The sequence below is a fragment of the Vidua macroura genome, chromosome 6, assembly GCF_024509145.1.
Source record: "Vidua macroura isolate BioBank_ID:100142 chromosome 6, ASM2450914v1, whole genome shotgun sequence".
Lineage (NCBI taxonomy): Eukaryota > Metazoa > Chordata > Aves > Passeriformes > Viduidae > Vidua > Vidua macroura.
This window is the reverse complement of record NC_071576.1, coordinates 20,098,371-20,125,901: the sequence shown is the minus strand read 5'-3', so window position 1 is coordinate 20,125,901 and position 27,531 is coordinate 20,098,371. Positions and strand designations below refer to the sequence as shown.

Genomic DNA, 27,531 nt, shown 5'->3' with positions numbered 1-27,531 from the left:
GGATCAGTTACAAAGGGAAAACCATCCTAAAGTAACATATGAAAATAAACTCCAGAAAAAAATGCAGTTTGTGTACTGTATTGTCACTTTTACATCTAGGTCACTAAGTGTTTATCAAATGTTGATTAGCTGATGCTGCCAAAGTAACAATATTGACTTATGATTTGCTCTGTATTGTTCTCATATTTTGTCAAGAAGCAAAAATTGGTCTTTTATAACAGACCAACAGAATAATTAAAAGGTGCATATGTAGACAAAAAAAAAGTTGAAGCTCACTGAAAATAGGGAAAATTAAGCCATTTCTTACAGTTTCATGTCAAGTTATTATTAAATTCATACATTACGCTAAGGTAGGCTGCTCAAAATTAGTATGCATTTGCCCATTAAATTATTTTGACACATACAGAAATATGTTGCTCTGGATTCCATAAGAATTAACTCATGGACAGCAACACACCATAGGCTTCCTAGGAGAAGCAGATATACTGTCTTCTTTAGGTGATGTTTGCCTAACTTGAAAAACCACAGCTGATTTGGTCGTGGTTATGCTTTGTTACCTTGTTTTCAAATGTCATGATACAGGAAACAATTTAACAAGTGTTTCAGAAGACAAGAATAATCCTTTACTAAAATACCATGAGCCTGGAGTTGACTTGTATTCATTTTACCATACTTCAAAGTCTTGAAAGCATTTCTGAAGCATATGGCACTCTTTTGCCAATATTCACGGTTTTGGGCAAACGTTTCTTCTCTGTCTATGCATCATTACTTCACATAGTTAAGTGTAAAGTCAATATACTTGTCCCTTGCCTATTGCTGAATGTATTGGGAGACATGCTAATTCCAATTATGTGGTTATATAGTACCCAAAGCCCAGTAGTAGTTGTGGATTTAACTGAATATCAGCAAATGTACTCTAACAAAGACTCTCAGTGTACAGCTCACTCACCTGCTTGATGCCCAATCCCTTCTCATGCATGTAGCCCAGATTAAACATTGCTTGAGCACTGTGCTGCTGTTCTGATGCTAGTCGATAGTGAATAAATGCAGTTTCATAATCAACATCAGTACCAAACCCATAAAAATGGTAATCTCCAAGCTTAATTCTTGCAACAGTATATCCTATAAATCAAAAAACAACAAAAAAACGATAAAATAACTAGGCAAAAAAACCCTTTTGGCTTCCTATGAAGATGCAGCAGGAGCGTTAGTATTACTTTTCAGTTTGTACAAACTGTTTATCTCTCATCATCCCCTCACATAAACAGCTTTTATTTCTTAAATTTGGTTAAGCTAACCAAAACACAACCAATTTCTATTTGCAGGTAAGACCTTTTCCTAGTAATCCTACCAACATTTTTATTGGTATGAAATGGTATCAATTGAAAACCCATAACATGTTCATGATCAGTCCCTTATTACAGAAAGACTTTTCATTTTCTATATGGCCTTTAAAGGATTCAACCTATTTTTTTTAAAGCAGTAACACTGGAAACTTCAAAAATAGTGTCCCATCATTCATGTCATCATCTCAATTTCTTAACTTTCAACTAAAAGCCTTGAAAGTCTGAATTCACATGGTACTCTTGCTCTGAAGTAAAAAACTAGTAGACAGATATTAGTGTAGATGCATCCCTTTGGAAGTTAAGATACCTCAAGATATTTAATCATTAAGTTAACTTTTGGTTATTTTAGGGTAGGTAAACAAGCACCAGAGTTTAAATTTGTGTTGTTTGGACATCAAGGATGCATTCTTTATCACTGCTTACTTTGAATAGGAAGTTGCATTTCTTAACAAATGATGAAAAGTAACAAATTACTCTTAAGGATTTTGGATTTATTTTTCCAAGCAGATATATTTTTAGAAAAGTCAGTGTAAACATTGCTAATGTTGTTTAACACTGCTCTACAAGTCCATATGGAACAGCAAGAGAAACACAAAGTACATTTGTAATTTAGTCCTTTTAGTCTTCAGAACCACAGAAAGGCTCAGACATGCAAGGATATTGTAATGACACTATAGCTAACAATAGACATAAGAACACCAACTACCCTATCTGGGATACAACTTCTGTTAACAGAAAGAGGAAAACTTTCCCTCTTTACATGTTTCATTGCAAAACAGATGAAACTGGGCATTAATGGCTCTACTAAATGTTAATGAAGCCTTCCTATCTGACCATTTGGGAGGCACTCTGGCCATCACACTCCCACTGTTACTGCAGGGACTGAAGCTCCTTCCCCCTTTGCGGTGGGTGGCTGCAAGGGCTGATTGGTGCACTCTTGTGCCACTCTCACGTAGTCAAACGAGCTTTCTTTACTGGTTTGACCCCGGGATTCCAAGAGCAGAGTCTCAGATGCCTGAATCTCTTAAAACAACTTAATAATGGCACAGTAATACAAAAAACAGCTTGAGCTTGTATTTCCGAGGAGGAATCTCAAAAGAAGAATCCCTGGGCTTTTATACCCTCGCAGTCTGTTCATACTTAAGTCTGGGTTCTTGGCTCCTGCTGTGTCTTGTCACCTGGCTGGGCCACAGGTCCCTGAGCCCCTTGGTATGGAAAAGGTTGGCAGTTCATGGCCCCTTGCCTCTGCCTCCTCCCACCCAGAGCTCAACCTGCAGCTCACACTGCAGCTGCAAACCTACACTGAATGTATCCCTCAACATAAAAAGAAACAGATTGGAATTGTGAGGTACACACATACCTTGAGAAGCTGCTCTATTCCAGTGAAGCAAAGCTCGAGGATAGGTTTCATTTTCTCCTACTATGCTAGCTTCTTCTAAAGAAGAAAATAATCCAGTTAAATAGAACCATGGTATATGCACACACAACCACAAAAAAAAAAAACCCTGCTTATCTTCAGTCTGCTGAAATATATTAAAAACTTGAAGCAATCTGTGTTATAGAACAAACAAGATTCAACCCATCTGAAACTCATAAAACCCCCTTTCATTTATATGGCCTTTCCATTTTTCTGCCCACATAAGAGGGCTAGGAACAAACTATGTAATTTCACCCTGAACTATGGCTTACCAAGCGTCTCTCCCATTCCAGCTGTAGGAGATTCTGATGCATACTTGAGGAATGACAGAAAATGCAAGTCTTAAGAGCACATAATTTGGACTTTGACAAATACAAGGCTGAAATATAACCTGTTATAGTTTTGGCCATATGAAACCCAGGACTAGCCAGGTAAAACAAAGGCTTAAACTCCTCAACCAGCTAGACTGCAGTCTCTCAGATGGCCGTTCTTTTGTACTTCAGAAGTTGTCCATGTGAGAGTTTGAAGGTTCATGAACTATCAGATAATTCTAAGGATTTATAATTTGAACTTCTAGTGTAATTATGGTTTCAGCTGTACTATCCCACAGCTGATACAAAGATTTTGTATAAAACATATAAAGTAATTTTAAATCAATCTCCATTTGAGATGCAGATATATCTGAGTAAAGACAATAAGAGTTTTAACTCAGGGAAAAATGCTGTTTCTCTGCAAGCATGCACTTCCTGCCAAGACTGTCATTATTGTACCTTATCTAAAGATGATTAACTCAGACACCTTTAAAAAACATTAACTAGAAATGAAGATGTTAGATTAGCCCATCAGCCACCAACAGGTTCTTTCAATACTAAGACAAAGCTGGCATTGACACCTAGATTTGGTATAGAGAAAGTTTGAAATAGTGGGATTTGCAGTTTCTAGAAAGATTTGCCATTGCACTTCCATTGTCTCCTAATGACTCCAAACTCAAATAAATCCAAGTTCAAGCCATCTAGTTCCAGTAAGACACATAGGACAAGGTTTTTTTCAAATCTAAGAGAATCAACTGCCCAGCTCCTTACATCTGCTTCAAGAGTAGCATCAGTAAAGTCACAAAAAGAAGAAGGTGCTGAGAAAATACATTACAAGAGAAAGAACAAAGGACACTATGACTTCTATGCATAGTACAGGTCAAAAGTAAACCTAATGTGATCCCTACTTTTACAATTGTGCTTGGAAAATCCAGGGAAGAGAATTTTTAGCACTGTGCAATTTTCTAAAGACTCTCTGCTTATGCCATTTTAAAATCCTTAAGTCAGAAATTTAATGTATTTTAACTTTCAGTCTATGAAATCATCTTTAGAAGTGAAAATGAAAACTGGTAACTTTCCAGTGTGAAGAGCAGGAAAGAGGACAAGAGCTTAATTAAAGTTCTAACATTCCACCTCCAGAAAAACCCTTTTCAGTACATATTCAGATTCTTACTCTGATCAAGTATGAAAGCAGCATTGCTTTGTGCGACTTCATAGCCTTGCTCTGCCAGAAGAAGATACTGAACCACAGCAGAATTTGAATCACCATCTTTATAGCTGTTGTAGGCAGTCATCAGTCTTTCAGACCAACGCCCCCGTTCACAGACGTTCTTAAACAACTGCAGAGGAAAAAGGAAGGGGGAGGATACTGGTTGTCAGGAACTTCAAAAATTTAGGTTTTGCAAGAAGTAACACTTTAACATTCTGATGCCTGTTCAAAATATTTGTATTTCACATGAAAACATGACAAGCAAACTCCACTGTTCAAGAAAGGCTTATTTTAAGATACAAGTTGCTAAGCAGATAGATGCTTAGCAACTTGTAAGATTCTTAGTAAGTAAAGATAGTAACTTGTAAAATTCAGATGCTTACTCAGAATTATTTAGTATCTTAGTTTTGTTACACTTAAATCCAAGAATAAAAGAAGAATTTGGTACTTATGAGTTACTGTTGCTTGCTTTGCATTCTATTCTTTTGATTTTCTTCAAAGCTAATAAAGGAAATAGAAACCTGACATAACAAAAAAGCCAAAGATTTTTCTCATGAAATATAAACAAGTTTGCTAATATATCACCTTCCCTTTTGATAGCCTTGACTCTGCAGTCACTGCTGGAAACATCCTATACAGGCTGATGTGGTTAGAGCCAATCTCTTGCAAGTCACTATTACTGATCTTGACAAACAGGTGACATTACCTCAACAGCAGTATGACAGGACCGCATCACTCCAGTGCCAGTAGCATGCATCTGAGCCAGATTATAAAAAGCAAGAATGTGGCCACCCTGGGAGGCCAAGTTAAAATATTTCAAAGCTTGTTTATAGTCTTTCTTGACTCCAATGCCATCTAAAAGAAAGATTAAATCATTGTTATTCATTCCTCTTGAAAAGCAGCATTGTATGAAACAGTACTTATTCTTTAAAATTACTCTAGAAAAGCTTTGCAAAAAAGTCAGGAAAAAACAGAATGAAATACAAGCTCACTGTAGTAAGCCCATTCTACATGCAGTGTATGCACACTTCTAATGCCACCTAGTGAACAGTGACTGGAAGGGCAGGTGCTTAGACCTGCAAATGGTTTTGATGCCACTTACTGTAATACATGGAACCCAGTTGAAGCTGTCCATCAACCCATCCCTGTTCTGCAGCCTTCTGGAAATACTTCAGTGCTAGCTCATAGTTCTGCAGGAAGATTTGGTCCAGTCATTAGAGCCTTGCAATACACCAAAGTTTAAGAGAGAAAATATGCATGTGCATGTGTGAAAGGACAGATCTGTTTTACAGAAAAATTACAGCAAGATTTTCCAGTGAAAATATTCCCCTGTTCAAAATCTGGAAGCAAAAAATGAAATAGACAACAATGATATTTAGCCTGTTGTAACTCTGTGGCTATCTCAAAGCTGGCATCCACATATAGCATTGCTATGAACAGTTATGCTTAACAGAATGGAAGCTCCGCTCTGTTTCTGGAACACCTACTTATTTCCTCAACTTTGGGCTAATTCAAATTTTGAGTATCTGTTTGCAGAGCTAAACATAAAACATTTGACAAGAAGCCTTCCTGTAGGAAAAGCAATAAAGCAAATGAACTAATTAAAAGTTTCAGTGTTCCTTCACTCCCACAAGAGTCACAAAATGGGGACAGTTAGGATTTGGTTTATTTCACAAGAAAATTACAGACAAGCTCAAATCTCCTGTTAAAATGCACACTTCTATGCATTTCTGATAGCTTAAGCAACATTTTCAAACTTCTGAGAGCAAAATCAGGATGTTTCTTTCATAGCTGCTAATTCCATAGTGCTTTTTCTTTTACTTTACAGATTTCCTCAAGGAATTTTCAGTCTAACAGAAATCTTCACAATTAAGCTTTCCACAGTACTTCCCTCCAGAAAAAAAAAAAATCTGTTGGCAACAAAAAATCACACAATCACCTATGATTAGAAAGACGACTGTCAAAAGCTTACCACTGGAACACCTCTCCCGTAGAGGTAAGCCATTCCTAATCCACTCTGTCCAACTGGATTACCCTGAAAACACAGAAAAACACTTCTGCAAAGAAAGGCAAAACCTACACCTATATCTTTCAAATCTGGTATGTCTTTAATATCATGAAAACATATAGTACTCAAGAGGGATTCATTTTTTGCTCCTAGTAATAGTTACTTAGGGAGGAAACAGCATTTGCAGTAACTTTCATTCAGTAACTACACAGCTGATGAACAGGGAAAAAGCTTTCAACATTAGTTATGAAAGTCTACTGTACACTTTTACAGTGTCATACAAGACGTAGAACTCATAACTCTAGAAAGATGGGGCATTAATAGCTTACTTATCTTTAGTTTTTCCAACTTCAAAGTGTTTTGGGTGCTACAGAAGCTCCCAAAACAACTCCAGTAACTCTAAGAACCTGTGTTAAGGGTGGAATGGTGGCTGTCCTGTAGGCTACATTACTAACCACTGCCCCTGCAAAAGCAGGCACTATGGCACTGCTTCAGTGCCAGGACAGGCAATGGGACACTTCAGAAAGTTTCAGTCAATGCGGGATGAGCACATTGAGAGATCCTCACTTCAGCACAGAGATGTGGAACAGCATTCTGATTGTGGAAAGTAAGAGCCACGAAGGCAGTTATCTTACAGCAATTCCTTCAGAACTTAATCTACTCTGTTTCATATGCTGAACACCCTTCCTGGAGGACTACTCATGCTTTAATTGTACAAACACTATCATAAGGCATAGATCAAAGACACATAAGGGATTAACATGATCAAAAAACATCACCCCGAAAAGCAAACATTCCAATGAGATGAGAGATATAAAACTATTATTATATATTCGTGTAACAGAAGCACTGTAAATTCCTGTGACAAGACAACTTCAAATTAACAAAGACTAGCACTTCACAGAATTGCAGACTATTTAGGTGTATTTCATACTGATGAAATAGAGTTAGACTCCTTATGCTGAACAGAGCTTCATGAAGCACCATGGCCAGAGCAGTTTTTGACATCTTAGGCAAGCAAGATTATGGGCTAATTAAGCTGGGACAGAAACTGGGAATAAGTGTCTGTACATGGAAGAGCACATGAAGCATTTGCAGCATTTCAGAGTTTATCAACTTAGTGCACGTGCTGTAGTTCCACTTTACAGATAATCATACCATATCAGCAGCTTTCTTGAAATACTGAAGGGCTGTTTCATTGCTCTGAGGTACAACATCACTTCCTTCTGAATACATCTGAAAGAGAAAGCCATTATTGAAGAACAGCCAAAATAGTCAGTTTAGCATGAAGATCATGAAGCATCTTCATTTTACATATTCAGAGGGAGTTACTGTACTTAGATTATTCTGACTATTGCATTACTGAATAATCATTAGAACTTGTCCAGAAGCAGAAAATACACCTTTCTGCTGTAAAATTCAGAGGGTTTAACCTTCTAATGGAAAATGAACTGCCCATAAAATTAACTTTTTTTAATGACAATACCTTTTATTTTTAATTTTTACCAATGTGCAGTGAAAAACACACAATCAAGCAAAAATCTTGAGACCAGTGGCCATCAAACTATATTGACAGTCAAAATACTTTGCAAAAACATAGCAGAAATTGGTTACTAAACACCGTTCAATTCAACAACAATTAGCGACAAAACACTCAACCAATAGAGAAAGCACAAACTGCAATTTCTTCTGACAGGTGCCTTGAACAGCATATTATGCTATTTTTTTTAGGCTTTAAGGACATTAATTTTGAATCCTCTACTACAATGACAGCCTGAAAAAGATGAGCTAGAGGTGGTGCTTACTGTAGCCTAACCTTAGAAGGTACTCAAATGGACTAATAAGGATTTAGCTCTTCACAGGCTGAAGGTAGTCTGCAACCTAGATCTCAGACAAGTGACCTAAATACCTTTCTAAGCAGTAATGCATTATCATCACTGCCAGCAGCTTGCAAATCATGTTTTAAATTAAAAATCATAGAACAGATTGGTTTAAAGATCATCTAGATCCAACTACCATGCCATGGGCAGGGATGCTAGCCATTAGACTAGGTTGCTGAGGGCTCAAACCAGCGTGGCCTTGAACACTTCCAGGGATGGGACACCCACAACTTCTCTGGGCAACCTGTTCCACTGGCTCACCACCCTCTGAATAAAGAACTTCGGCCTAACATTTAACCGAAATCTCTCCTCATTTAGTTTAAAACCATTCCCCCCTTATCCTATCACTACCTGTGGCGCAAAATGTTGCTCTCCCTCTTTTTTGTAAGACTCCTTTAGGTATTGGAAGGTTGCAATGAGATCTCCCTGGAGTCTTCTCTTCTCCAGGCTGAAAACCCCCAGCTGTCTCAGCCCATCTACATTGGGAAAGTGCTCCATCCCTCTGATCCATCTTGATAGCCCTCTTCTGATTCACTCCAACAGGTCCATGTCTTTCCTGTGCTGAGGAGTGCACACCTGGAGAAAGTACTCCAGGTGGGGTCTCACGAGGGCAGAGTAGAGGGGGAGAATCACCTCCCTCAACCTGTTGGCCACTCCTCTTTTGATGCAGGCCAGGATGCTGTTTGCCTTTTGGGCTGCAAGTGCACACCACTGGGTCATGTCCAGCTTTTCACCCATGAGATCCCCGAAGTCCTTCTTCATAAGGCTGCTCTCAATGAGTTCATCCTCGAGTCTGCACTCATTTGTACAGGTGCAGCCCTCCCATTTGCACTTATTGAGCTTCATGAGGTTCTCATGGGCCCACGTCTCAGGTTTGTCCAGGTCCCTTTGGGTGGCCTCCCATCCTTCTGTTGTGTCACTGCACTGCTCAGCTTGGTGTCATCTGCAAACTTGCTGAGGCTGCGCTCGATCACACTGTTTGTGTCACTGATAAAGGTATTAGAGAGCACCAGTCCCAAGACAGAGCCCTGAGGGATCCCCCTTATCACCAGCCTCCACCTGGATATAGAGCCATTAATCACAACTCTCTGGCTATAGCCATCTAGCCAATTCCTTATCCCCCAGATATTCCACCTTTCCAATCCTTGTCCCTCCAATTTGAAGACAAGGATGTTGTATGGGACCATGCCAAAGGCCTTACAGAAATCTAGATCTGCTATCAGACATTCTTCTCTTGCTGACCATTGTTTTCACTCCATCATAGAGGCAATCAGATGGGTCAGATAAGATTTGCCTCTAGACAAAAAAGCCTTATATCTGAGATAACTGAAGGCCCACCCTGCAGATAGATTCAAGCTTTAGTGCAAAGTAAGTACAAGCCTATTGGCAATTCTGACTCAGATGCCTCAATTCTCTACACAGAATGAAATGGAAAGAATTTCCTTCCCATTTCCTTTCACAACTAGTATTTCCTTCTGGGCAAAGTTTTGAGAAGCCTAGTTTTCCCCCAAACATTGTGTGGAAAAGAATAGTTGCCTATTTAGAGTTTTAAATCCCACCACAGAAAAAGGACATTCAAGTATTTAATTATTTGATTAAAAAAAAAAAACAAAACGAATCCTAGTTCAAGCACTGTTTAAAAAAACTCCAAAAATTGCTAAAGTAAAGGAGAACTTTGACAAGACATAACAGACTACAACACTCAAATCTTACAGAAAAATTCAAAACAGGAGATAAACTGCAATACTTAGATTCCAGAATTCAAGTATTAGATTGACTGATATCAGAAAGTAGGAAACATTATCTATTTTTCATTGCAAGGCAGTTTTCTTACTTTTCAGAGTGTTTATATCTTACCTTTCCTAGAAAAGCCATAGCATGGGAATTGCCAGCATTAGCTGCTTGATTGAAGTATTCAAATGCTCGCTGTAGAAAAGAAAACAAGTGTTTTAATCACCACCACTATGATTTGAGCAACTTTTCTTGCAAATGGTGTAAAAGCAGGTAGATTTTTTTGCCAAGTTACCAGGTTCTTCTGGGAATAAAAGTTAACAATCCCACCTATTTTAATATATGTGACAGGGCTCTTCACTTACTTAATTGCAATATTAAGTAGCAGTCCCTCTAACTAGTGTATTCCAAAAACCAGGAGGGGAAAAACCAACAAACTACAACTGTTACTATGCACTAGCTACACAGGTAAATCTTTCTTATTGTACCATCAAACCCTGTTTAGAATAAGTGAGATTTGCCAATTCCTATTCTACTGTTACACAGAAATTGGTTATACTCCTTCCAATCACTCACTATCATCTCTGAACTCTCGTGAAGCAGTAATTTTGAGGTATTTTAAATATGATGACTAATAATTTCTGTTAAATAATTACTGTACTGGATTAAATAATCCTCAGGACTCCACATCCTTAGCACTCCATTTTTTAAATATATACTTCAAGACGAGGTTAGCTCTTTTAACTTCCATAAACAAGGTAGCTTGGCTTACATCTGCAGAAGTTCTATTTTCTATGCACACTTAATATCTTTAGTATTTAAAGTTGCAGTGTTTTGTCTACAGAGGCAAAAGATTCTTGCAAGCCACAAACTACACTATCATCACTAATGCAGGCCCACTGCATCATGAAGATTGTACCACATCTCCAAAAGCTCAGCCAGCTCCAGTACTACTTGATAAGAAGTTTTTATTTTTGACATTCTTATTTCTAAGATGGTTAATCTTAAACTAATTATGTAAAAAAAATCAGTTCCATCTTCTAGTCACATAAAGACTAAGTTTTATTGAATAAGGCTACTGAAATTGTTACATATCATACAGTGGTACTTACAGACTTTTGCACCACTTTCTCAGTTATACTTTCTCCCCCCTGCCTAGTGTAATATGCATCAGAGATATAGAGAAAAGGTACCTGATGATTTTGCTCTACTCCTCTTCCTCCATGCAAGTGTAACTGTCCAAGGCCGACCTAAAAAAAATTTTTACATTGCAAGTAAGTGACTTTTCCCTTGGGACTTCCTTCTTCTAGCACTACAGATACAGGTGAGCTAATTACATGCACAAAGATAGACAGTATCAGAGTTAAAAGATGCCACAAAGTTTGAAGGCACAGATTTGCTTCAATAACTAGAGTACAGTCCTACTTTTTCACACTAGCCTAAATGGCAATTTATCCTAGATAGAAGCAACATACTGTCCTAGATGTAAAGTAACAACTGTTCATTTTAATCCTGCCTACCTATGTCTTAAGTGATACATGACCAAGTTGGCTTGGGACAATTTGCCTCTGTTAGCATCCTCCGCTCCTGGATTGTGTGTAGAGGTCCGGTCTGCAGCATGCAGCAGTCACACAAGAGCAGGAGCAGCAAGAAATGGAAATCCCTTGTCAAGACCAGTATTTTTATCTAGCCTTCCTGCACAACATCTGAAGCTGTCCTTGAAATAGTCTGGCTGGTTTCTAATGAAAGCCAAGATCTCATTCCTAAGATGCTAAAGTTGTTTTCAAAAAAAATTGCATTTTCTGTCCAAGTTCTACCTTAAACACACTAAAATATAAGTATCTTCACGTAAAAACTAAGGGGGAAATAGGAAACAGGTTGATTCCAAATGAAGAGAACACTAAACCTCCAATGTCTTCCCATATTCCATAAAGCTGTTCCTGTAATTCTTGAAAATGTCTGAACATCATCAGGTGAACTGAACCTTACCTGTGCTTGTACATCTCCCTTCTCTGCTAAAAACTGGTAATACTGGATCAAGTCTTCTTCTAGCATCCCACTTGCCATTCCCGGATTTTCTACCTCATCTGCTAAGCGAATGCGCTGAACCACTGTGCCACCAGTCAAGGAAATGTCACTAGCAACTGGAAAACAGATGAGATAAATTTTCAGACAAGTTTTTTCAATACAGAAGTTACACCATAACTTAGTAAAACCAGATATTTACAGAGCTTCAAGATGTTACTCAAGAGAGAATTAATTACTTTGACACCCTTTAAGACATTTCAATAGAGATAAAAATAGCATATCATAATGCAGAGCCAGATGGATAACTTGTTTAATAGCAGAAATTCTCTATTTATGCTATTAGTGTTGGAAGTACTTTAGTATCTTCTAGTCGAATGACAAAGAAGTACACAGGAAGTCAGTAACATTACCCTAGTAAAACGTTTTTACCATGATTAGCTACAAGTCGGTAGTGAGTGAGAGCAGATTCACAGCTCTGAAGGACGCCTATCCCAGCCCAGTACCGGTAACCCTAGAAAGGAAATGGCATAAATATGGAACTATCAATTACTTGGGAACATACTGCTTGAAATGTTACAAACTTCTTTCACATTACTTGATCAAGATTTGACAGGACAATAGGCTGGATGAAGGCCACAAGTCCATTGTAGCTACATAAGAAATCAATGACTGACACTATTAAAGGTTAAACATGGCCAGCATAGTACAGATATTACTCAAGAAAAAGCAACTAAATAGAATGATGCTTAATGGTAAATATGCAAAGCCTTTTATTTACATATTGCACTTTGTCTTAAATCTCACAATACTGATTAAAGCAGCATTTTCTGTAAAGAACTTTTTCATTGTTCTCATTTGATTACAAAAATTTTAAGTCTGACAACTCTGATTTAAGTCAAGAGATGTAAACATGGTCCATCTAAATTCATAGCGGCACATAGTTTAAAATGAGCAGACTCATCCTTGAATTAAAAAATGAATAATGGGGAAGATACTACTGCCCACCCAATTCATGAAAAATGATGCAGTATTTGGACAGGGTATTCATAAGAAAGGAAATCTTAACACTGAAAATGTAGCAGTACAAAAATATTCTTGTATGTTTAAAGTTATTAACCATCTTACTTACCAAGATCATATGAGCGATCAGATTTCCTCCTAGAGCTCCAAAAGTGTAATATACCAGGGCCTTAAAACAAAAATCACTGGTTATTTAACATCAGCCCCCAAGAGAAAACACAAGACCACACACTGAAAATTTCTAAATTACCTTAGCTTGACTAGAATTGACTCCTAGGCCAGATGCATATAGAAATCCAAGCGCCTAGAAATACAAAAGCATACCTTTTAAAAAACCATGGATCAGTTCTCCTGGAATATATAGGCATAAAGATTCAAAACTGCAAAGAGTACGCCAAGCTGTACCTTCAGTTTGATGCTGCCTATACCTATGCTCTTTCCTGCCCCTTTCAAAGTATGAAGTTTCAAAATCATTCAGTTGCTTAGGATGCTAACATTAATTAGTGTTTCACCAGAATTCAGACGAATGAATCAAATACAAGGAGCAAACTACTACTTCCCAGAATATCAAGTGTAGATCTGAAGGTCCTAAACAGTGAAAGTATCCCAGTTTCAAGACCCTCAAGTGAAGCTAAGCAGTATCTATCAGGTTATTCATATACCCAGTTTGCCTCAGACACCAGTGTAAACATCTGTAAACCCCAGCCTTGCATAGAAGAGACTTGCACTGTTTGATTCACAGGTCCTATGAATTCACAGTTTTGCATCTGTTCCTCCACTGGTTACTTGCAACTGTGACTATAAATATAAACAATCAGAATATTCTGAGCTATTCATCTGAGGTTCTTTCAGAAGGTATTTTTGTTCTTAAGATTTACATAGTTATTGCTCTACCTATCACACCTGTTACAGCTGGTAGCACAGAATAGAAACCAGTAGCACAGAAGATAGTGTATATGTAAAGCTGTCTGTATTTCACAGTGTTCTAAGACTATTCTAGGCAATCTGAAAGCATACACAAAAATTATCTCATGCAGACAGTTCTGAATTTTAGATCAATAAAAGTCAAGGTCATCACCGAGAGATAAAGCATCTAGAGAAAACATGCTCCTGCTTTCTATGGTAAATGGGTTACCATTAAATAAGGAACACCTGGAGATTCAGTAGCCAAAGGGAAGACAAAGTTAATAGTTCCTTAAAAAGCTGACGCTTCCAAAACAACTGATAACTAAACAATAAGTATATGCAGATACTGAGACATTAAAATCAGTAATGCCCATATTTTATGACATTTTGTAACAGTAAGTAGGAGTAATTCTGTGTGCAAAGGCACAGGGACAAAGCAAGTCCCAATCTACTAAATACATGTCAAGTTTCCTAGGAGTTTTTATTTCCTAGATTATAAATTCAGATAAAACTGCAAATGAAAAGTCACAACATTGCACAAAAAACACATAAAAACTACACAGTTTCAGAAGGTTTGTTGGCTGGAGTCACCTATATCTACCTGTTTTTTGACCTATATCTACCTGTTTTTTTGACTTATACATTCAATGCTGTCAGTCATACAAAAGGGGGAAAAAATTAAAAGACCATCACCATCCCATATTACTGGTAGTTAAATATTTTAAAACTCAAACAAAAGATGTGTTTGTGTTTACTTTGAGGGTACAAATGCCATCTATAAAAGCACCCTAGAGGAAGTACAACCTATAAACCTTTATTTATAGGTTGCATTTATTTCATTTATAAACCTATAGAAACATCTGTAGGATCTAAGGATATACATACCATTTGTCCTTTAGGAGAACCTTCTTCTGTTAGTTTTTCAAATAGTTCTTTTGATGACTGGATGTTCTGCTTCAGGTAATCCCCAAACAACAAAGCATAAGACACTTTCTCCATGGCCTTGGTATGATTCATGTCAGCTGCTTTCAGAAGATACTGATATGCTCTTAAAAGAAAACAATTTCTTTGTCAACGTGAAGCAATGTAGCAAATTCCATTCATAAACATGAAGATTCTGGAGAGGGGTTGTGCTTCTCTGTTTTAGCCTTTATTTTCTAAAAATGCATCTACCTACAGTAATTTATAACTGTATCATCAATATAAAAAACACATTATTTAGTTAATGGACAAGCTGAATTTTAGTGTTTGCTCTACTCCATAAGCAAAGCAGTATGCATTTCCTCTCTAAGATACACAAGAAATGTTAAGGTCAAATGATGATATTTTTGTAGCAACAATTTTTAGTTCTGTCCTAGGTACCCAGTAGAACCATTCCTGTAACAGTCTTGTATATCATGGTAAAGAGAAGCAGCCTGAAAAAGACGATGTAGTCTCTACGATCTGAGTACAAAACCACTCCAGTGAAAACGCCAAGCCTTGGGCCCAAGACAACTGCATTCATGATCAATTTGGTGCTGAAAAAGTCATGTAACTAACAGGGGGATCTCTGGCAACTCCTCTTTCTATTTCAGTCTTGGAACTGGTAGTCCTTCAAGGTAATTTCACAGCAGCTGGTTTCACAGCAATTAAAAACCTCCTAACCTCATACATGGTTACACAGTATCAGCAAGCCTGCTTCAGCTTAGCCTCAGGGACCTTTGAGAGCGTTCCAAGATTTTCATTTACCTCTCCTCCTTTTTATTCTCAGGCTTGTTCTTGCTCTTTAGGACAGACTGAGGCATACCTGGTTCCTCACAGACATATTCTAAGAAAGTGTAAGGTGTACAAGAGAACTAACACCTAATATTGTTTTAGAATTCTTACACTATTTTATGCTAAAAAATACTACTCAGAATCCAACAGCTATTGCCACTCTTGTCTTTGCCAAGGTGCAGACAACTTTAGATGTGCCTCACTTTCCTTCACATAAAGTAGAAATACGCTCCCTTATTTCCACAAATGAATCTAAAATAGTTATAGTCCTCACATATTAATCAGCAGAAGTCACCACTTACTGAGGAAGTTGTCAACATGAATAGGAGAAAGACCTAAACACAGCAATTCTAAATTATAGTGGTAAATCCACAGCTATTTAATCAGTAATTGGATGCCTTCAGAAGAGAAAGTAGAATGAACAGAACACTAATTTCTAACTTTTTGATTTGTCTACAAGCATTACCCTCTTCTTTCTAACAACATTAATTATTAGAATTTTAATGATTTGTTGATCTTAAGTTTAATACTATTTTTATAGTGATTAAAACCATCAGAAAGCAGGAGAAAAAAACAGAGTAGGACAAGAAATGCCAATTTTTTCCACTTCATCTTTGAAGCAGAATGAGAACCAGACTGTAAGAAGCATGTGAAAAAGGGCAATTATCTCATATCACGTTCTCAGTTTTTTTCCTGGCCAGTTGCCATGTATAAAGTGGGGCTAGAGAACTGCAGCATCACCTTGCATTAAGTCAATGTTTTGATGACACCCACTCTTCAGAAATTATTCTTACACAATTTTTACTGCAGTCAAAGGAATACAGGCATAATTTTTTTTTTCCTAAATATCCTGTATTTACCATCTATCTTCTATTACTGCATAGTTTGATGTTGAGTCCAATAAAGCTCAAAATCTCAGGACTGCTCATTCAAGTCCTTTTTGAGTTAAGCAAAAGTGACCAGTCATATCATCCTTCTGTGGGGGTGGATGAGGTATACTTACACTTTCTTCTGAGCCTTTTTACTGCTTTCATTAAGGATTTTCATTCCAATCTGATACACATCCTCAGCTTCTTGCATCTGCCTTCTCTTATTAGACTGCTCTTCAGCTAAAAAAAAAAAAGCCTACATTAAGAGCTCAAACTATACCATTCAAGACTATCCTCTCAAAATTCCTATTTGTTCTAAAGGGTAAATACAGCCAGAAACATGCTTTTGAAGACCAATAAACAAAGAGATTACAAAAAGCTGTCTAATGGATGTATTTGATATATTAATAGATGATTTCTTCTTGTGTGATGTCTGTCATGTGTAAGTTTGCTGATAAAATGTTCTTTTCATTCATTGCTCAAAAGCAACCTGTGCAGGTTCCTCCTTCAGAAGGACATTTCCTAGAGAAGGGCTGCCTTTGTGCAACAAATCAGTAAGTGTAAGGGGCAACACTGTCAAACTCCTATCCTCCTACAGCCTCAGAAACAGTTTTATAAATGCCATCACTGCAAGATTTCCAAATCAGGTCTGGGAACTGGCATTTTTAAAAACTTCTTCCATCATGAAAACTTTGCCTTCATAACTACTTGTTTATTATGGTATGAAGTGGCCAGGGACTTCTACATCCTGAAGTAAAGAGCATTAAGAGGACTGAAAACATGAGCCTAAAAAAGCATTCCTTGAACAAGGACAAGCCAAAAGGTTGCTTACATTCACAGAAGCCCCACTTTTGATCTTTCTTGTAATCATAGGTTGTTGCACACCACAGCCTGCCATCTTCCCTCCCATCGGCAGTGCACTCCGCATATTCCTTCTCCATAAACAAAAATGGAAAGTGGCAAGGTTCACCATCTGCAGTGCCTCCAATAGCTGTCAAAACTGAAAATACACACCCAGCAATTAGACTACTCTCCTTTATTCCCAAATTTAAATAATATATTACAAACAGAAAAGTGCTCCTATGCTGGTTTTAGGCATAATGATGACAGAACAGCACACGTGACAAAGTGCTATATTGAAAGTACTGGAGTATCAGCAGGGAGTACACTCCAACATACAACTATATGAAAAGATTTAAGTGAAATCACTACAACGTAGATGAAAGAATTCTCAAAATTATGAGTTTGGTAATTTTCTACTCTTGAAAATACTTAGATTAAAATCATTATTTCATTTTGCCAATATATTTAGTTGCATTCAAAGTGGCTTTGAACAGCACAATTTATCATTTATCATGCACTAAAACTTCAAAGGTTACTGATTCCAGTATCACAATATTCTAAAATAAAATCAATCTTCTATGAAGACTAAGAATTCGCTCTCTAGGTTTTGAAGATGGAATTATTTCAGTTAGGCTTTTATAAAAATTTTCCTCTTTCAATAAGCTAAATCCAACAGTTGGGTTCAGCTTCATTTGCAAACCATACAATTGACAATGCCAATTATGGAGTTTTTTCACATTAACTTTGTAATGTTTGTAGTTACGAGAACACTAGTTCACTTTTTGACGGTTTATAATGGAAAGGCCTAAAGACTATACTAATTTAAATATTTCAGGTTGATTTTTTGAAGCAAAATAAAGTCTTTAGGTATAGCTGGACCTGTTGAAACTGCTCTTGATAATTGGATGCCTCGACACAGGTTCCACCACATCACTCCAAGTTAATTACATCAAAAGAGAGAACCTGTTATTTTCAGTAACTCCACTCAAAAATAATGTGTTAATATGCAATTAGCCTGGAATAACTGGAATAATTTCAGATATTTGTTAATATAGAAGCTCCTGCTAAGGGTTCATGTAACTACAACCTATGGGACCTCTTATCATTGTCATTTGAACAAGCTCCAAGTCCAGGATATCAGCACTCCTCGAGAACTCATGGTTTTACTTGTATTGTTTTGTACCTTGTCTCCTGTGTGGAAAGCAGTTTTACACAGTGCTCTGCGTGAGATGTAGCTGCATACTGAAGTTATGAAATTACTCTGCCCCAATGCTCCCCGCTTTGCATTTTTTAAATTCTAAATTCAACCATAATGCTGTTTTTGTTCCCACATAATAACAAGGACTATTCCCAAGAGCAACACAGCAATGTAATCACAGGTTAAAATGCCCACAACGGTTATTTATGTACTTAGACATTGATAAAAACTAAGTGAAGCAAACAATTTACCCAGAGGATAAATCAACTTTTGTCAAACCAAATGCTCCAGAAGCAATTTACCTCTTTATTCGCTGAATAAAATACGTGATATTTTATTATAGCTGTCCTAATTTACATATGTCTTGTTTCATACTTTAAGCTGCAGGAAACCCAAATACAGATTACTTATAAGTACTGGCAATATTACTGTAAGATTCTTCCAAATAGGAAAATAAGTGCAACAGGAATTGCCAGCTCTTTATAAACTTGTGAACAATTTTCAGCAAAAATTGTTAGTATGGAGCTTTAGTGTTATAAAATCCTAAAATACAAAATAGCAATAACTAAGAAATATGATTTTCATTACATACAACCTCATCCATTATCAGAAGCGAGTAGGACAACTTTCTTAGAAAGTCAAAACCTTTACTAGCACTAATTCTAAATTACTGATTCTTTATTCCATATCCTACAAAGCATATGTGGAAATTTGCAGAATATACTTTGGTTCCACGCAATGTCATGACCACACACAGTAGCTAAACTGTTTTTAGAAAAGCTTTTATGTCCCTTAATGCAGTCCTGTCACCAGTAGCTCATCTGGAAGTGTAACATCTGTACCTCAGATGCTCACTCAAAGCGTTTGTTAAGCTGTCCTTGAGCACACTTTTCTCCTAACAGAAAACATATACTTTTCTTTTAGTATTGCTTTTTTTAAATGAAAAATTCCTCCATTCACACTGCTTATTTAATTCATAAGATGTTCCAAGAACTATGCAAGACTTAAACTTATGGTTTTTGAAAGTCACTTGCAGTATGTTGATAGGTATAGTTAAAAACCTTAGTTCCCGAGGAGCTAGTCAGCTTGACATATTTTTGTATGAGATTAAAAGTATCTTAAAGTTTACTTTTGAAATAGTCTGCACTGACTAAATATGGTGCTTAGCACACTGTTTTGTGGCAGAAAGATGTTTAGTGGATAATTTTTTCCTGTACAACACAGCATCAAACAACAACACAGCAATGGTTAAGCCTATTACTGAGTTTTCACAAACTTGTATTAGTTCTGCTCTAATAAGGAAACAGCTCAGAAAATAGCCATTACATGATAGAGCTCATTTAATAACACCTGCTTTCTTTTGACATTTCAATATGAGTTGAGAAGACAAATATCATTAGCACCACATAACTGTATTTTTCAGTAATATTGAAGATTTACTTTTTATGGACAAGTAAAAAGGAAAAGTCTGCTGCACAGGCTAAGGTACTCAACTGTGCCATCTAGTTATCACTGACTACTAACTGCAAATCAAAAAATCATAGAATTAGGTAGTAAAAAAGCCATATTAGAATTTCCTGGGAATTTAGGCCCAAGACACAAGGTATTACTTATATTTAAAAATTTCATGAAGCTTACATGCAGTTTAGATGCTGCCCTGAGGCTCTCAATGGTGTTCCAGGAAGCTTGTCTTTACATTACTATTTGTTCCTTTTCTGTCAATTGACTCACCAGGCAAACAGCCATGGATTGAAAAAGACTGATGCAAATTTCTTTGTATTGCTGGTGTACATACAGAGCACAGAATCTGTAATTGACTTCTATTTGAAGAAGTCAGGGCCTTCTCTATTTGATAGTTAAAGCTTTCCAGCAAGATGGAAACAATAAGAAAAATGGAATATTCTTTCAAATGCATCTGAAAATAACTACTCATTTATTTCAATTACAATACATTTCAAGACATTTTGATGCTAAGTCTAATGAAAAAGGCAGCAACTACCATTCCATTGCAGAAAGGTTAAGGCACTTTTTATTTCATATGTTCAAAATTACTGTTTGTGTTCACCCATATGGTGGAGTTACTCAGACTCATCTATGCTACCACTTGTTGATAAGTCTGTGAGCAGTTACCTGGACTCTGTATTTCTGCTTCTTCCAAATCCTTATTTAATAGAGTTGACATTTCTAGAGAGCTCAACTCTTCCAGTGAATTCTCTTTTTCCTCTTCTTGACTGTGAAAGCTCTCTTCATTCTCTGACTGAGAGTCTGATTTCCCAGATTCAAGGAAGATCTGACCTGCTACCACTCGAGTTCCTGTGGAATGATCCTTTACCTGGTCCTCTGCAGATAAAGTCTGAAGGAAAGCAGCCACATAATTTAGAAGATTAGAAACTGTGAAGCAGCAGCTGGCTTAAAATCAATTTAAAAACTTCTTAAAAGGTACAGTTAATTAATTAAACAGTCAAATCAAAAGTAAGCTGAGCTACCTATATCAACTCTCATTGCCTGTATCCCTTTCAGGTCTCTGAAAAAAAATGCTTTAAACTTGTAATCCAGTATTAATTTCTCTGATGCACAGAAAAAATTAATGAGACAGCAAGAGATACAGAAAATCCTGAAACCTAAAATCAAATTATTGTTCTGAATTTCAGACCTTTGCTCTCACTCCACAGGTTAATCAGAATGACTAGAAACTTTTCTCCTCACCTTTGACTCCAGTGATTCATCTTGATTTCCTTCTTCATCTAGAAGAGACATAAGTGAGTAAAAATGCTTTTCCATGAGTAACTATCTCAAAAATAAAACCTTTAGTTACAATACTGTACTATAGTTCTGGAATATTCTAGTGTACTAAGTTGACTAATACACTTCAGAAAAACCTCATTACTGTGACGAGGAAGAATTGAATGTTTCAGGGGTGATCCCTTCCTTAAATTGTGCCAACACAACTGTGTGTTCCATAGTGAAAAAGTGTCATTTTTCTAAATCCAAATCACAGTCAGAATGGTTCAAGTCCAATTAAACTACTTTGAAAGGTGTTCATTAAATGAAAAAGGCCTATGAAACATACGGTTTTTAGTCACCAAATCAGCTTTAGTACCAACAGCTTCAGCAGCAACCAGAAAGTTGTATTCATACCCCCATGCTTATAATTAAACATTGTCCTTTATAGAATGCCAATTCATTCTGCCTGACCAGCATAGTCAAACCTTCATATAAAGGTTTCTCTCCAAAACTGTGAGGAATTAGTTTGTCTTTAAGATACTCTTCAAGAGATGGAAGTCTTATTTAACTGTCATCTTTCTTGTCTAAAAGCTATATGGTATTTGATTAGAAAGACTGGAAGGAAATAAATGGTAAACAAAGGCTATTAGGCAGACACTAAAGGAATACACGTGAAAAGGTGAAGATAATCAGAAAAGCTTATTTATGACAGCTGATTTATGACATTGTTATTCTGAATTTTTTATGCAACAATTGTTCTGTTCCTTTAACTAAAATGGGCTTCAAACAACTTTTTTCTGTATTGTCATTTTGATGGGAAGCCTCTAAAATTAACATCACTGAGATGTGACTGTTCAGAGTCATCAGTATCTGATATCACCTCATTTCAGTAAAAAAAAACCCCTACATTTGATAGAAGATGCCACAGGCCTCCCTCTCTCTGGTACACAACTCACATTAAAATAAAAGCTCAAAACAAAGAGACCACTTAGCAAAGCTGCCACTAACTCCTCCTACGCTTAGAAATCCCCCTTTTTGAGGCTCTGGGGTGCACAATGCCCTGTAGCAGTGGCAAAGCAATGATGGGCTGGAGACCTGCACTGTGACCGGAAAAGGTGCCTAAACTGATAGAAATTAATGCCCTTTACATGAGATACATTTAGTACATTACAGTTAGCCATGAAAGGCTACCTGCATAAACACTTCTAACAGTTTATAGAACTCTGCCGACTCCTGTAAGCACTTAGCAGCAAACAAAACTTGCACAATTTTCATTGTCATGCAAGTAAAGTGACTTACCAGAGATAAACCATCTCTGAAGCAACAAATTCCAAACATGACACTTCATCGGGTCATGTTTTGAAGCCTACTACTATAACCCTTACAATGAAAGGGTTAAGCTTGGAAATAACTTTCTGGAATCTAGATTCCATATTATTACTTGAAATACAACCTTTGATTGGAACCAGTGAAAATATGAGGGAGAATTCAACTTTAAGCTGTAACAGTATAACAGAAATTAAGAAAAAATGTGAAGACCTGTAAGTGAAGCTGCAAAACTATGGTGATGAGATGACTGAGTACAACGGAGACATAAATAAAAGCCTGTTAAGGATGGTGAAGAGAATGTAAAGCTCAAAGAGTTTGACTGCCAGCAGTCATGGAATTAAAAAGGATCTAGAACAGTTGAGGCAGGTAAGCAGCTGTAGTCTACAGGTCTGAAAAAGAAAATGCGTAGAGCATTTCCGAAAAACTTGTGGAGACAGCAGAGCACTCCAGATGAAAGAGACCCTGCAAGGAGCAACAAAGACAGCATAAGAACAAACACCAATTTGGAAAAAAAATCATAATGAGGCATAAGGAAAAAACAAGGCTAGCTGCATTTTTGGCCAAGACCTCAGGGCTTAGCAGCTTCAGGAACCTAACAGATAAGGGTGATTGTGATAAATCATAAGAAGTTCTGCCACTGAACTTTGGCGCTCCAGATCATGATATGACAATTGGTCGTTAAATTCAGTAAAAGTACACATACATTTAGGATACTTGCTGGTGTTTTTATTTTGAAATTATGAAAGAAGTTGTCATTTACCATGTTTCCCACATATTCTGTTCTATTATCCTAAGTAATTTTGACCTAGGACCAAACGCCACCTTCAAACTTCAGAGCTTGTCAAGACATCCAGACATGCTTCTGGAGAGCAGGAAATCTAAGACAGGGTAACCTACCTAGTAGCTTGTATGCCCCTTCTAATATGTACAAAGCATTTATAAAGTACCTGTTACTGCAGTAGGAAATATCATGTTTAGTTTTGTTTTTTTTTTTTTTTGAACAGCTACACCAGCTAGGGTGATTGTTTTTGCCTATACAAAACCAGCCTATATGCCTGACAGCACTCGAGCTTTCTAACATTTCAGAAAAGGTTTCACTAACTGATGTTAGTGAATCTAACATCTAATCTGTGGAGGTAGGTTCACTTTATGTCAAAAGACCACACAAGAACAAATATAAATAGGTTATACTGTCTATGCACACATATGAAAAAACAATTTTATTGTAACTTCATATGCAAAAGGTTTACTAAATTGGAAGGCAAGAGAGAGACGCCTGAGCAACATAAGGTAGAGCTCACTGTTTGCTCTTCTTCTTTGAAAGTAAATAAACCTATTTCCATTCTATTGCATCACTTAAATTTTCTCTGAAGAAACCAGCTTTGTTACTGAGAAGTTGTACTTGAATGATTGTTTTCAAGCAGTGGTTCCAAAAGGCACTAAAGCAAAACCAAAACATTAATTTTTCTTAGCTTTGAGTCTTCTTCTAAGATAGGCAGATGAGGTTGCAGAGATAATGAACAGTATGACTAAAGGAGGGATCACTTATAGCCTTGCTGTTTCATAGAACTGCTGACTAATATGCACCCATTGGTTATAGAAGTGTGTTTACTCCTATGAAACTGTTAAAACTATTCCGAAAGTGTTAATGAAAGGTCCATGAAAGGTCACAGTTGGACCTAGAACAGTTTATTAGTCAAGGCTGAGCTACTGAACAAAGTCGCAGATGTTATGTTTATGCACCTGCTTCAGAGATTAAAGCTGATAGTTTAGCTTGTTTTTCCACAGTTCAATTATACGAAGTAACTAAGGTTTTTTTTTATTATTATTATTTGGATCTGTTACCAAGGCTGTCTAATGCCATAAACGTAATCTAAAAAGGCCAAGTGGAGATTAATCTCACAATTTGTTAAACAAGTTAGGGAGTGCAATGATCTATTAAAAGGAAAAGGTAGGCAAAAATGCCTGTGGCTCAAATGGGCAGTTGACAATGTTGTACAGAATGCTTCACTTCCAAACAGTGATGAGACATTACTGGGTGCTCTCACACCCAGCTAGGACTTTAAAGCACTTCACAGAACCAAAATCTTTTTTCAACCATCCACCAGTTCATATATAATTAAAATCAGCTTTAAAAAATATTATTTTTTTCTCAATTAGAAAGGCCAGTGTTCAAGTACGTAAATATAGCAAAAGTACTCTGGCAGCCTATGCTAGAGAAAAAGATCCTACCATATGCTGGATAAAGCTCCTACCATTTTTTAAGAATTACTGTTTTCAAGAGAGCACTAAGGAAAGAAGGGTAGAAATCAGAAGAGCTATGCAGTGTGATTCAGCAATAACATCATTAGCTTGAGGGAGTTCAACAGTTCCAAAGTTTTGCTGTACCAGAAGAACAGATCACCAAACATAAAGCTAAAGGGCTGCTACTACCAGACAAGACTAGTTTCAATGTTAAAATGGTCACTCACTCAGGAAGTAGCCAAAAATTCAGTAAGCAAAGCAGTCTCCCACAGCTGTGATGAATCCCTAACTGATTACTGTTGTCAGTTTCCTTCTAGTTCTCGCCAAGCTCTCCAAGCCTCAAACACTATGACAACAAAGCAACTGGTGGGCTTCTGCTGAGAGCAGGGATCTCCCAAGTGGAGTGTGCACACCTCAGAGTATGCCAGCCAACTCACCAGGGCTGCAGGAATAACATACCTTTTGGACTGTTAATACATAAAACTTTTCTTAGTACAGTGGTCATTCCACATTTATTTAATTCTTTTTTTCATTTGTGTTTTTGTGCATATTTTATGAGGCACATAATATGTTAGAACAGGAGTACATCAATGTTTAGCTTACAAAAAATACATGTGAAATGCATGCTCAAAAATCTTTCTACAGAGAGGGGTGCATGAACAGAAATGGTTTGGCAGTGGCTGCTTTAGAGCATCCATGAGAGATTTTCTGTAGTACTTCTGGCAATTTCTTTCAATGTTGTTTTTGTGCCAGTGACTAGATAGACATTGAAAGAGAATGCAAACTCTGTTTATCCAGTTCTTGCAGGAAAGAAGGTAATCTTAAGAAAAAAATTACCTCAGACAGCTTCTCATCAATTTTTTGACTGAATTTTTTTCTGTTTCAGCACAGAAAGAGACTCAGTAGCCTAGATGCTATTCTCATTACATGAAGCTTTAAAACATGCAGTGAGTTAAGTGGCACCTATTCAGCAAGAATAGTTCCAAAGTATCCTTGGCAGCAAGTAAATTGTTCCCAGCTACAATCTGTGCAACATATTCATTTTAGTTCAACTAGAAGATTGAGATATAGGTCAGCCCTCACCCCGAATAAAAATCTTTTTTCCAGTGTCCTTTACAATTGCTGGCTAACTAGTTACAGAACTTACTCTCCAGCAGTTCCTCAGTAGGAACTGAGATTCCCAACCAGCCCACAAGGCAAAGAGCTTAGGGAATATTTTTCAATTAGGTAAGTAAAAACAGAAAGGTCAGGGGAAAACACTGACTAGTGAATAGGCAGAATAGGTTGAAGCTCCCTACAGGAATATGAATGTGCTCATTTGTCCCACCCATCAGTGGGACAGCATAAAAACATCTGCCTATTGCTGAAGTTAGCCATGGAACGCGTAGGAGAGTCAGAGGAAGCATCACTTCCTCTCTTCACGAAGAATGAGAACAATTTTACCTCTTAGTCTGTAAACAAAAGGAAACAATCCCATGAATCAAATAATACCGCAATCAAAAAAAAAAAAAAGGATTTTTTCAGTGTTCTTAATGAGTGATCAGCATGGGAAGGCCATCACTCCTGCCAATGACCAGAAGACAGCCAGTTTCATTAGGAAAACACACATATGCTTAACATTTTAGCTGCTTTTGCCAGTGCTTCTCAATATCTTTCCCCAGTCCCAATTTTAAATGCCTTCATAATCTTCATAATCTGCAGCAATATCATATGTTTAAAAAAATATAGTGCCCCTTCCCTTAGGCTTGAATTTTCTTGTATTCAAGTTTTCAATAAATTGATTTAAACAAAGTTTATGACAAGAGAGTGATATTTAAAATATTCACTAAAAACAAAACAAAACAAAAAAAAACCAAAAAAAAACCAAAAAAAAACCAAAAAAAAACCAAAAAAAACCAAACCTCATTAAAAACTCTTCCTAAAGTAAGCAAATGTCATACTTGGACCATTTTTACTCATTCTTCTTAAAACCCCTCCCACTATACTCACATCCCAGATGACTCTTTCCAGACCAGACATTAGAAACAATTAAAAATTCAAGGAAGCACTTAAGACACAATCCCAAGACTTATACAAGTCTCTAATACAGAGAGTCATACTGTTACTGTGGGAAATCAAAGCATGAAATGAGGACAACTTTCAGAATTATTCTTGTCAAAAATTGGAGCAAGAAATGTATTCCTCTCACAGCTTTCTGCCAAATGATGGACTCTGAACACCCTCTCCTAATTAATTGTGGATATCAATGAACAGTTTGACATCACAGTAGCAATTTTAGTTTGTAAACAGCTCCTAAGCCTACATTCATGTACTGTGCTTTCTATGGCTTATTAATTGTATTACTTCAATTGAATCTAAACATTTTGTTTATACAGGCTGAATTAAACTATCAGAACTTCACGCTCACAAAACAACTTCGTGATAGTGGATTAACAGGCAAAACAGGAGAGTTGCATGGTAGTACAGCCACTGATGCACACTTGACTAGCCCTTATCACCGTACACAACAGATGGTTCATCTGACATTCACAGCCCCATCTCACCTTAGCTTTTTTCTTCAAATACACTATAAATGAGAGCATATAGTTCAAAAGTTTGGCTACATCTCTGGTTTCACAGAACTTGTGTGCATTCTTTCTGTAACTTCAAAAGTACCCGCCTGGCTTATAAAGTGACCTACAAAGCTCACATAATCCGGTAATATTACTTTAA

General features: G+C 36.9%; 1 protein-coding gene across 1 annotated transcript in view; it reads right to left on the bottom strand.

Annotated features, from left to right (window-relative positions):
• SEL1L (SEL1L adaptor subunit of ERAD E3 ubiquitin ligase) overlaps positions 1 to 27,531 on the bottom strand; it is a 34,886-nt gene that overhangs the window by 6,360 nt on the left and 995 nt on the right. Inside the window, exons 2-19 of the mRNA XM_053979922.1 lie at positions 21,229 to 21,266; positions 20,653 to 20,875; positions 17,314 to 17,481; positions 16,616 to 16,721; positions 14,743 to 14,905; positions 13,202 to 13,255; positions 13,061 to 13,120; positions 12,361 to 12,442; positions 11,893 to 12,047; positions 11,097 to 11,153; positions 10,030 to 10,098; positions 7,451 to 7,528; positions 6,257 to 6,319; positions 5,387 to 5,474; positions 4,991 to 5,139; positions 4,249 to 4,414; positions 2,707 to 2,781; positions 950 to 1,122 (exon numbers count right to left, since the gene is read on the bottom strand). Of these exons, the coding sequence (XP_053835897.1) occupies positions 950 to 1,122; positions 2,707 to 2,781; positions 4,249 to 4,414; positions 4,991 to 5,139; positions 5,387 to 5,474; positions 6,257 to 6,319; positions 7,451 to 7,528; positions 10,030 to 10,098; positions 11,097 to 11,153; positions 11,893 to 12,047; positions 12,361 to 12,442; positions 13,061 to 13,120; positions 13,202 to 13,255; positions 14,743 to 14,905; positions 16,616 to 16,721; positions 17,314 to 17,481; positions 20,653 to 20,875; positions 21,229 to 21,266 (1,967 nt within the window). The remainder of the gene's footprint in view (positions 1 to 949; positions 1,123 to 2,706; positions 2,782 to 4,248; positions 4,415 to 4,990; positions 5,140 to 5,386; positions 5,475 to 6,256; positions 6,320 to 7,450; positions 7,529 to 10,029; positions 10,099 to 11,096; positions 11,154 to 11,892; positions 12,048 to 12,360; positions 12,443 to 13,060; positions 13,121 to 13,201; positions 13,256 to 14,742; positions 14,906 to 16,615; positions 16,722 to 17,313; positions 17,482 to 20,652; positions 20,876 to 21,228; positions 21,267 to 27,531) is intronic.